Source organism: Vespa crabro, chromosome 14 (genome assembly GCF_910589235.1).
Source record: "Vespa crabro chromosome 14, iyVesCrab1.2, whole genome shotgun sequence".
NCBI lineage: Eukaryota > Metazoa > Arthropoda > Insecta > Hymenoptera > Vespidae > Vespa > Vespa crabro.
In genome coordinates, this window is record NC_060968.1 from 4211021 (window position 1) to 4223478 (window position 12458).

Consider the following 12458-nt stretch of genomic DNA (forward strand, 5'->3'; position numbering starts at 1 on the left):
TAAAACATTACAAAGTATTTACAATAAATTATTTGTTAAACAATTTTAATCGCTTTACTCTTTTTTTTTTTTTTTTTTTTTTTTTAATCAATTACAAGATCATAGAAATTTAATGAACATTATACAAAACATTAGACGTTACACAAAATTAATAGTTTTTTATAAAGTAAAAAAAAAAATAAAAAAAATAAAACAAAAAAAAAAATAAATAAATAAAAATAGTTTGTAACACAATCATTTGGACAACTCTTTGGAACATTCTGTTCGTTCTATATTTTTTCTTTTTCTTTTTTTGTTTCTTTTTTTTTCTAAAGGCCATCTTAATCATTTTCTGACGTTTAGAAAAAATGTTCTTTTTTCTTATTTTTTTCTTTTTTTTTTTTTTTTTTTTTTTTTTTTTTTTTTTTTTCATTTCTTTCTTTTCTTTTTTTGAATAGATAGTACGGGCCAATTCTCCTTATACCTCGGATTATAATTCTTTTATCTTATCATTATATTTGGACGTAGAAAATAATATTAGCTATTATACATTCTAGGCAGTAGAGATTAGAACTTTAGCCATTGTCATATGCCGCCACTTTTATACAAGAGAATGATTTTCATCAAAATCAATTCAATGATGATAATAATAATATAATAATTTTTCATCTCGACACACTTTGTACAAATTTCTCAATCAGTTCTTGTCATTTACCCTTTTTTTTTCTCTCTCTCTCTCTCTTTCTCTCTCTCTCTCTTTTGTTTCGCTTTTATTTAAATTACTTTTATTTATCATTCAATAGATATTCTAATCAATTTAAAAGTAGTTAACGATACTTAATAATAGTTCATGAATTTGAACTATAATAATAATAAATGAGAACACTGTTCTCCAACGTAATCCTTATGTGGCAGTGAAATGTTCTCGCAGAGTTGTTATTGTTATTGTTATTATTATTATTATTATTATTATTATTATTATTATTATTATTATTTTTCTTTTTCTAATTAAATTTTTTTAACTAGCTCGTTCGACCACTTTTCCTTAATTATAAGAAGTAAAATGAGAGATCTAAGAAAAGAAAAAAAACATTAATTAATTAATCAATTAATTAATTAGCTAATTAAGACATAATTATAAGATCGAAGAGAAAAAAATCACTTATCGCTTAATCTCTTAACTATATATAAGAAACAGTTCAAAAGAATGCAAGATCCTTTTCTTTCTAATCTTCTTTTCTTTTTTCTTCTATTTTCTTTTCTTATCTTCCTTCTTTTTTCTTTTTTTGTTTCTTTTTTTTTCGCGTCAGATTTTTACTAAACATTATTAATTCTAAATTCGGATTAATCTTAATAATGTTTAATCGAATTTGGTAACTAATATACAAGCGCGCGCTTCCTTCGTTATCGTCATCCTTTCCTCCTTATACTTTACACACACACACACATACTCATAGTTTTTTTTCTCACTCAATTAATTTACAATTGAAAACAGTCTTCTCTCGAATTCAACAATAGAACCATACCCGAGAGCTCGGAGAAATAGAATTAGAAAATACGAAATTCTTGCAAAATTTCCAAACAATCGAACTAATTATTAATTATCATTAATTATCATTAATTATCATTAATTATTATTATTATTATTATTATTATTATCATCATTAATATTATTATTATTATTATTATTATTATTATTATTATTATTATTATTATTATTATTATTACTATTATTACTATTATTATTATTATTATTATTACTATTATATAAATGGTACTTTAAAGAAAGATTAAAAAGATAACTATTAGAGTTATCTGTGACAAAGATTATCTTTCATTTTTCTCATGGTGTATGTATGTATGTATGTATGTATATATACATATATATATATATATTTACATACACACACATCATCATCATCGTCGTCGTCTTTATCTTTACTTTTTTTTTCAGCTCTCAGGTACGTCGTGATTACTAACAGATTTATTATTAATTAGATAAATTATTTATATATATATATATATATATATATATATATATATATATATATTTATATATATATATATATATTATACACAGAAATTGTACTATCTAAGTCACTGTAAAGTGCCTAAGAAGTCCAAATATCTGTGTTGCATGTAACCTCAGGAGGATTGGCTGGCTTGTCCTGATAACGAAGGAGCGTTCAATGAGGTGTGTAAAGTAAATCCATCGTAAACGTCCATCAAATCTCGCATTCTGTATTCTTCCAAACAAACAAATCCTTCCAACGATGGTGCTTGTTTACGAGCACAATCCATACAATGCACGACATGACGTTTCTCTTGTTCACGTATAAATAAGATATTAAATACTTCGATCTGCAAAAGAAAGACAAAATAAACAAAAGGAAAAAAAAGAAAAGAAGAAGAAAACAAAACAAAAAAAAAAAAAAAGGAATGAAAAAACAGAAAATGGCACGCTTTTTATAAATCGAGTTTCTTCAATGAATAAAACAATCCAATGAAAATTTCTTACCTCGCATTGTCCACAATAATGCGATGCTTCGTTCTTTCCACGTCCATGAAATCGAACTTCTACACCTTTGCTCTTTACAAATTCTAATATTAAACAACACTGTCTCATTGTCCTTAATAGACAATTTTTAATTAATTCGAATAGCCTTGGATCCGACACTTTGATATTTCTAGCTAAGTTCCAAGATAGATGAACCATTGGCACTATGGATTTGAAGGATTGTAATTTGTTCCATTCGTAACGTTCTATAGCAAGCTGATATTGGCGAGCAGTTAATGGTCCTACATTCCACGCAATATTATTACACCAACCTACTGCTTGCACCCAATGTACACAACCTAAGAAATAATTAATAAAAATTGTTAAAAGAATTTTTCTTTATTTGTAACGGAGATATAATTTAAATTAATTTACCAGCGTTGACCCAAACAAGATCTCCTGGTCTTTGCAAAAACCTATAGACAGGAATGTTTTCTTCATATAAATCTTCTAACGAAGGCCACCAACTACCATGAAGGTAATTGATATTATTACGTTCGCATAGGGCACAAATGACACCCCAATAAGCATCAGGTACTGCAAACCATTCGCAGTCACCCGGTCCGATATTAATATTGATTGAACAGAAATTATTATTTTCTTGATGACCAGGTGTTCTACTTCCAGGCACCTATACAAAAAAAAAAAAGAAATATTTATGTATATATGTATGCATATATATGTATATTAACTTTAGTCAGCTGAAAATATTTTCAAGATAATATTCCACATACCTTCATATATAATTGCACGGTATTCATTCCCAATATAACGTGACCAACATGACTGAGCATGTTGCCAGCTGACACAACTCTTGCGAAAGCAGGTAACTTCATAAGTTCTTGTAATTGAATTTTCCACTTTCTCTCATCGGACAAGTCGACATTGGTCCCAAAACGTAACATTTTTGAACCTGGACGACCAGCAAGTCCAAATGCATTTTTCTTTCGCCTAACTGCGCCTGTACTATCCTTCGAATCTGAATCCGACAAGTTCGATGTATGTATGCCCTGAGACTTTTCACGTTCTTCCTTCAAACTTTCTTGAAAACTCGAAGCTTGATACTGAGCATATTTAGCTATAGTTGTATGACTTCTATGACTAATACAACCCCAAACCTTCCTACCCATTACTGGATCCCAATTTTCATCGCTCGTCTGTTGAACTTGTGTTCTAACTTCGATACCATGATCGGGATTAGCTTCTACTAATGTTTTAGTTGAAAAAAGACCTAAGTCTAATTTAAGGGCGGCCGCTAAACCACGGATTACGGCTATAGGATGTTTCAGACAAAATTCTTGTAATTGTGGACTGAATGCATCCTTCTTATTCTCTAAATAGACACTAGGCGTAGGTGGTAAGAGTTGTTCCTTGGTCAATCTTTGACTAGGAGGATCTGGAGGTGCCGGTGGAGGTGAACGGTCACTTAATATCGAACAATTTGGAACTCCCTTTAATCCTTGGCCCTTACACGCCTCGACAATAGTTTTCGAATCCATTTCTATACTTAATTCTTGTTCTGGCTGCGACTCGCACAAACTCTCTAATTTGAGAACAGGTTCTGTTCGCGTTATAGATTCACTTTTATTTGTACTAGACGTCGCCTCACATTTTATAGTTTCGACCACTGGAATCGATGATTTAGACTCGTGTTTATCGAACATTTCTATATTGGAGGTAGACGATGGTTGAATTTCATCCATCTTTTCCATTTTAACTTCCTTTATCTTATCAGGATTTTCTTCCATATTGGATGGAGAAAATGGACCAGAACTCAAAGTACCATTGTTCATAATACCAGGTGGTTCTTCTTTAACGTCTAAATCCTCTGATCCAAAATGTTTTAACAAGTCCTCCGCCAATGACGTCGCAATGTCTTTCTGAGACAATAAAGCTTGCAATTCTTGATCCGTAACACCCAAGTCCTTGTTTCCTGCTGAACCTTCAGGATAACTACTTGTCGTAGAAGAGATCTGAGCATAACCTTGTGCCGTATATTGATTCGACTGATACTGATTGAATTGACCGCTCTGAGTTAATTGTCTTTGAGGATAATTAGGATCAGAAGCAGATTTATAAGGCATGCCAGGTGTCTGTGTGTTACCCGTTGCAACGGTATTGTAGCCTACGTTTGAGTCGGAAAATCCTGTTTGTAAAGCAACAGTTCCTCCTTGCTGTAACTGAAAACAATATTGACATTAAGATATATTTTATTTTTATCAATATATATTGAACATCTGTGTGTATGCGTGTGTGTGCGTGTGTGTGTATACACATATATATATATACATATACATATACATATATATATAAAGGAGAAAATTATATACCGGTTGCTGAGGGATACCATAATTTTTTATAACACCAGGTTGCCCAGACGGCTGTCCATGAGTATAAGCAGTAGGATAACCTGGTTGTCCTGGCCTAAGCCCTCTCTGAGCAGCTTGTTGTTGCTGCAATCTAATTTGTTGTTGATGTTGTTGCATCGCTCTATACTGATGCTGAAGTTGTGCAAGTAAACCCTGCTGTTGTGGCGTTAAACTACTTTGATTTTGTTGCAAAAATTGCAACATTTGTAATTGTTGTGGCGATAAATAAAATGGCGGAGGCCTTTGCGGAGACGGAGGTGATATTGAATCATCTCCAGGCTGATAATCAAAATTTTTTTTTTTTTTCAAAATTAATCACAGTCACTTCTAATATAATATTTTGGATTTTATCATTAATATCATCGGAGAAATATTTAGATTGTTACCTTAAATCTTTTTGTGTTTAAACTTTGCCCTTGAGTTTGAGGATAAGGTGGCGGTGGTCCAGATGGTGCTGCACCATATTTATATCCTGGACCACCAGGGGGTTGTTGTTGTTGCTGTTGTCTACTAGACATTTCTGCGCTTATTGGTAAATTCCAAGCTTCTTCTATTGACGGCAATTGCCGCCTTCTGCAAAAAAAAGAAAAAAGAAATAATTTATATTTTCTTTATATCATTTAAGATATTAATGTTTCTCTTTGAGGTAGAAAGAAACATTACCTTTTTTCTTTTATTTTCATCATCCTAAAATTAACTTACTTGGCAGCAACAGAGGGCATTGGTGCTTGACTTAGGTGACTTTGTAAAAAGTTTATTCGCTGTTGTAAAGATGGGTTCATCGGAGTATTACCACCAGACTTAGCACCGCCAAGGCCTACCAATGGGCCCGTACAATTAGGAGTATTGTTGTTTCCTCTATAAAATATATAAAACAAATTTTTGCAAAGACTATTATTTACTGTGTGACCAGGTGAGCCTTTGATTCAGTCAAACGAATACCTGGTCTTTGACTTACAACAGCTCTCTTTTCTTGTATCACTCATGTCGAATGAGGCAGAAGTTGCCCCTACTATAAAGTATAAAGTACAAGATATATAAACAATAACAATTTACAAAGATAAACGAAATTTTCGACGATGGATTAATTGATAATGATTCAAAACCTTCAAAAATTTTGACATAGAATATTTTCCTTAAGAAATGTTTTACAAGCGCTTTTCATTTTTTAATTTTACCCACTTACATAACATCTTTAAACATTTTCTTTTTTTTTCTTTTCTTTCATATATATATATATATATACACATATATATGTATATACACACACAGCTAAACACACAGGAATAAAGTTGGTATGCCTTTTCAACAAGTTCTTTTACCCACGTGCAATTTTTTCCTTTTTTTTTTAAGACTATAGTACTTCACGTTACCTAGATGCGTTGACGTAACAAGCTAATGCGTCCTTTGGTTGACTAACGCTCTCGTATAAAATGCCCAAATTCGTCCAGGCAGCTGAATGCGATTTATCCAATTGTACAGCACATATGTAAGCTTGGAGTGCATCCATAGGCTGATTCTGTTGCTGGTATAGAACACCTATACTGCACCAGGTATCAGCGTTTCCCTCTGATTTTTCCACGGAATTTCTACAAAGGTATAGAAGATTACTAACCAAATGTAAACCGTATTAAATGTACATATTATATTAAAAATCAATTAAATGTTAATTATTAATTACCTATAAGCGATGAACGCATCATGAACTTTTCCAGAAGCAGCAAGACACCTTCCAAGAAGATACAAACTCTGTCCACTTTTAGGCTCAGCTTCAATAGACTTTTGTAAACAGTGAATAGCTATAGCTTGCTTCTGTTGTCTAGTTACACCTAATACGGAACAATCAACAACATGGTACATCCATCCTGTAACAAAAAAGAAAAAAAAAATATATATATAAGAAAAAATATTCAAATAATTTATTCTTACGTATGAGAAGAAAAACATGTATCAAATATGTTGATGAAACTTTACGTTCTCGTTCCTTATATTCTAAGATGAATGTGAATCTTCAAGGGAACTTAGTCTGAGGAGTCAGAGAATAGTACTGAAAGAAAAAGAGGAAGTCTGTTTCCTTTATTACTACTAGACCAATGCCAAACTGAATAGATTTTTGCAGGTATAGTCTAGGGGTAGCTACTTTTACCCTCACTTTCTTTTTCCTCCTCTCCCTTGCATCTCGAGTTACATCCCCTCTATAAAACATAGGCGTAGAAATAGGAGTGGTAAAAAAAGAAAAAAGGAAAAAGAAAAAGAAAAAAAAGAAAATTTCTTTTCACTATCATTGCTAAAATTTATACTCCATTTCTCTTTCATTACACTTTATATGACGTAATTAATCTTGAAATTTATTGCATTTTCGTTATATTAAACGGATAATGTAAATATTTCTACGGCTTTTCTTCTTTTTTTCTTTTCTTTATTCTTTACGTCAAATGATAAAACTTAACGCGCATTTGTTAGAAATTTATCGAATTATTTTTTATAACATTTTTATTCTCATCGCTTACGATAATAAATGAAATAAAAATTGATATAGTTAAGCAAGAAAAAAGAAAGGAAATAATACTTCTAATATAAAATATTTCATATTTTTTTAATTTATTTATATATACACATATATGTATATATATTTATTTATTTATTTATTTATTTATTTATTAGGATATAATATCCTGGATTATAACGCGATTATAATAATTCAAAATAAAAATAAGTACGTCAAGAATGACGGGTGAGAGGAAAGAAAATATGAAAAAGGTTGTTAGAATAAAAATGATTTAAAAAATGGCGCGCTATTTTTAAAACTGTTCCTGCGTAGTAACGGAAGATAAGAATAAGAAGAAAATAAAACAAAAAGGAAAAAAAAACCAACACAACGTCGAATACACACGATAGGATGTGTATTAATAAAATAAATAAATAAAAGGAAGAGAGAGAGAGAGAGAGAGAGAGAGAGAGAGAGAGAGAGAGAGAGAGAGAAGGAAGGAGAAGAGTGGGAGAGGGAGGAGAAAGGGGAAAAAAGGAAGATCGTCGAACCGGTCACGGTACCAACACGCGAGAAGCCGTAAACAGGTTGTGAAGAGAGGAGTCCTGTACCGTTTCGGCCCAGTAAGAGGTACCAGCAGGTAGGTTGTGTGGTCTCTCTCTCTCGCTCTCTCTCTCTCTTGTCTTCAAAGTGCATCGTTCGGTGCATCGGAGGGGGTGCTGAGTGCATCCCCTGACAAACCGGCTTACTGTTCCGAGCTCACGGCATCTTCCTTCCTCTCACTCAAATTGATCCGTTATAAACGTTCGAATATCCGAGCAAGGCGCAGTGGCAATTAAGCTTACGAACGTTTCACTGCTATATATGCATACATGTATATATATATATATATATATATATATATATATATATATATATATCTATATAAATAGGTATATATATTTTTTGGAGGTTATGATAAATTTATGAACATTTATAAATATAACCAAAGTAACTTTGATATTATTGACATTGTTTATATAAATGTATAAATTGATTTCAAGGTTATGGTAACATTACGAATGTTACGAATGTGTGTGTATAATTTTTAAGTCATTAATATTGTTTATGTTTTGCAGTAATATAAATGGAATTTGTTTATTAAAATTCTATCAGGATCAACATTGATCGGTTCAAAATAGATTTGAAATTTTATGGCTTTGAATGTGTTGAGAACGCAGCGTTAAATTCGAATGATTTCATTCGATGAAATTGTGTCAATTATTAATTTGATTGAATGGCGTGATTTAAATCACAAGTAAAACTACTAGAGAAAAAATTTTTATATACATATGTACATACAAATACGTAAATGTAGTTTCTGTAAGTATAAAAAAGAAAAACAAAATAATAATAATAATAATAACTACTAACATACTCCTTTTATCTTATTTATATTTTCAGATGAAATATTTTTATAGATCTAAGTAGGTCAGGATAACGAGAATCATTGCCGATACAGGTTAGGAAAACATTTACAATAAACAATGTTCTCAGTGAAATATATAGAAGAAATATAAGAATATAATATATAAGTATATATATATATATATATATATATATATATATATATATACATATAGATAATTAATAATAACAAGAATAAATAGATTAGCATTAATCACTATTTAACATAACCTAACATACACACACATACACATATATGTATATATATAATAGAACGGAGAAAAAACTGCAGAGTGTATGTGAGTACCATCTGCCAGATACGAAACGCCGAAAGGGCAAACGGGAAAAAAAGGAGCAGAAGAGGAACAGAAGAGGAGCCCCCGTGAAAAAGAAAAAAGAAAAAAGAAAAAAGAAAAAAGAGGAAGGGAAAATAGCTCGTCCTGAAGGTGAAGAAAGATGAGAGAAAGGGACAGAGGATAAAGGTGTATATATATATATATATATATATATATATATATATATATATTGGAGAGACAAGGACAGAATGAGAATCACAATCTCACCAACCCTCATCTATTACTTCATATATGTGTACACAGAAAACACATACAATCTTGCTCTCTTTCTCTCTCTCTATCTATCTCTCCCCCCTCTCACACACACACAAACGCACATTCTCACACATACATACACACACACAAACAAACACACACTCACAGATTTAGCTCGTTCCTCGTGCACACGCACCTCTCCCTCTCCTCTCTTCATTTCTATCTCGCTTCGTTCCACCCTCTAGTACCCTTTTCCTCACCCCCCTAACTCAGAATAAATCAATACACGTGTCTGCTACTTGGTATACACTATGGTTGAACCACCTTAGGCCGAAAACGAGGAACACCATGAGTTTATCCTGTTCCTCCAAAAAAAAAAAAATTAAAAAAAGAAGAAGAGAAAAATTTCTCATTGGAAGAATAGCATGTTAACAATTGATTTATACTAATGACGATGACGATGATAATGATAATGATATTTTTATTGTGTTATTGTATAAACTGTTAATAGACGATATATGTATGTGTATATATTTATATATATATATATATATTCTTTTTTAACCTTACCTAACTGACGACAAATGTCAGCCTTTAAATGCGACGGCAAAGCCTTTTCCTTGAGTAAAGCTTCGTAATGCTCCTTTGCTAGACGATATTTTCCTTGAACTTCGTACAGGTGAGCGATATGAAATTTGACTGCAATTAAAAAAAAATAAATAAATAAATAAAAATATGTGATTAATATCTTTATATATATATATATTTTTTTCCTCTTTTTATAACGTACAAATACATGTAAAATCTCTTAGATTACAGATTACATAAAATATTTAACATTAGTCATGTGATTAAATTTGAGTTGAAGAATATTAAAGGAAAAGAAAAAGAAAAAAAAATAAATATATATATATATATAAAAGAAAAGAAAGAAAATAGCAAGAACAGAAAAAAATTTAGAGTGGTTGAGAACCACTGAAACTTTTCTCTCGTTCTATCAATAGAATATAGATAAATCTGGCATAATAGCGACGACATAAGAGAGAATAATTATAATTAAAAACACAAATTTTCGAGTGATATAAACTGAAATATTGCTTCCACACACGCTAATTGAAAGATTAATTAAATGGAAATTGAAATCACCTGTCTCAACTTTGTAACAGTTCAAAGAGAAAGAGAAAGAGAGAGTATGCGTGTATGAGAAATAGAAAGAGAATGATAGACACCATTGACCGAATATGTCACTGATCGAAATGAATGGAGACGAGATTTCATTTTATTACGATTAACGATACTCCTCAACTTCCGCTTGGATATACCTATGACTAAAATACGAAAATTTCTTGGAAAACAGATATGATTTTATTACTAATAATAATAACGAGAAAGAGAGAGAAAGAGAGAGAGAGTAAGAGTGTGGAGAGTGGAAAATTTGTAATTTCGATGACTCAATAATTTATTCCTTGTATTAAACTCACAATTAACATAAATGAAAGTTAAATCAGACAAATGTAAAAGTTAAATGATCAATCTCTATTGTTTAAAAAAAAGAAAAAAAGAAGACTACCTTCAAATTTATTCAATGCTCAGTAAAAGTTCATTTGAATGATAAAAATAATCTTTTCTTATAGAGAATATCCAATTTTAATGATTATCATAAATAATAATAATAATAATAATAATAATAATAATAATAATAATTTTTAAAAAGTTATAATATGTAAAACAATTGTTTAAAAAAAAAAGAATATATATATTTTTATATATATAGAATGACACCGCCCCCCAACAAAATATCTTCCTAGAGTGATATTAAAAATTGATTACTCATTTTTGAGAGACTTTCTGGGTTAATTTTTCTTTGTTTTTCCTCGTTTTTTTTGTCATATTGTAAAACTATACACACACACACACACACACACACACACATATATATATATATATATATATATATATATATAAGCTTGAGAATTTTTTGTGCTCGTAGTGTACATATACATATAATATAATATAATACAATACATATATATATATATATATATATATATATAATTTTGTTTACATTTTCTTTTACTTTTAAAAATTTTTGTCGTATATTTAGAAATTACGATACCAGCATGACGATTGAAAAAAAGTACATAAGAAATAAAAATAGAAAGAAGTAATGGATACATTGTAAGAATGATAGTGGACAAACGTGAAGTTAGAGGAACTGTTTGAAGGATGAAAAAACAAAAAAAAAGCGGAAAAAGAAAGAAAAAACCGTCAGCAACCTTGAAAAACGAGGTTATTAACCGCAATATATACCGAAGGGATATTCGATTTAAATGGCAACGACCTTGACACTCTCGGCGCGCGTTACGCGTTTCCTCGAAGCACTCGGTCGTCTCTCTTCTCTGACTTAACCGACTAACTCTCGCGTTCCTACGGAATAGAGTCATTGCCCTGAAAGCACAGGCGATGTGATATACTACTACTACTACTACTACCACCACCTCCACCACCACCACCAACACCACCACCACCACCATCACCACCACCACCACTACCACCACATGCTGTCACTATCGCGCGCACATTAGAAAAGTAGGTCAAGTTTGACGAGAAGAAAGTGATCGAAATGATCGAAGAGAGAGAGAGAGAGAGAGAGATTATTCTGAGATAAAGTCATTTACGTGAATTACTTATAAAAATCATTACTCATAAAAAAAAAAAGAAACAAAAAAACAAGAGATACAATACGATTTCGAACATTTATTTATTTTCATTTCTTTTTATTTATTTATTTCTTTTTTTTTTTTCTAAATATAGAAAAATAGAAAATTATACACTTCTAAAAGTGGTCACATTCAAAAATTTAATTTTATATATATGTACATACAATATATAAAATAAAATAGATAAATAAATTAAAAATTCATATAGTTGAGTTCGCATAATATATTTCTATTATTTTAATTATTCAAATGAATATGCATATTATTTTAATTACTAGAATAAATAATGTATATGTATATTATATATAGTTTCTCTCTCTCTCTCTCTCTCTCTCTCTCTCTCTCTCT

At 30.5% G+C, this 12458-nt stretch overlaps 1 protein-coding gene across 6 annotated transcripts in view; it reads right to left on the reverse strand.

The window, feature by feature from the left end:
- Nucleotides 1-12458, reverse strand: part of LOC124429201 (histone demethylase UTY) — a 54453-nt gene that overhangs the window by 187 nt on the left and 41808 nt on the right. For 3 of the 6 annotated variants that reach the window (XM_046974161.1, XM_046974166.1, XM_046974165.1), the window contains 10 exons: nucleotides 9961-10089; nucleotides 6587-6770; nucleotides 6279-6515; nucleotides 5608-5763; nucleotides 5292-5478; nucleotides 4867-5184; nucleotides 3271-4716; nucleotides 2912-3167; nucleotides 2498-2835; nucleotides 1-2340 (listed from right to left, as the gene is read on the reverse strand). The exon at nucleotides 1-2340 is cut by the window's left edge and continues 187 nt beyond it. In XM_046974161.1, the coding sequence (XP_046830117.1) occupies nucleotides 2125-2340; nucleotides 2498-2835; nucleotides 2912-3167; nucleotides 3271-4716; nucleotides 4867-5184; nucleotides 5292-5478; nucleotides 5608-5763; nucleotides 6279-6515; nucleotides 6587-6770; nucleotides 9961-10089 (3467 nt within the window). In that variant the 3' untranslated portion in view covers nucleotides 1-2124. Of the gene's footprint in view, nucleotides 2341-2497; nucleotides 2836-2911; nucleotides 3168-3270; nucleotides 4717-4866; nucleotides 5185-5291; nucleotides 5479-5607; nucleotides 5764-6278; nucleotides 6516-6586; nucleotides 6771-9556; nucleotides 9748-9960; nucleotides 10090-12458 lie in introns of those variants that run through there. The other 3 variants (XM_046974162.1, XM_046974167.1, XM_046974164.1) reach the window with 3 other exon arrangements.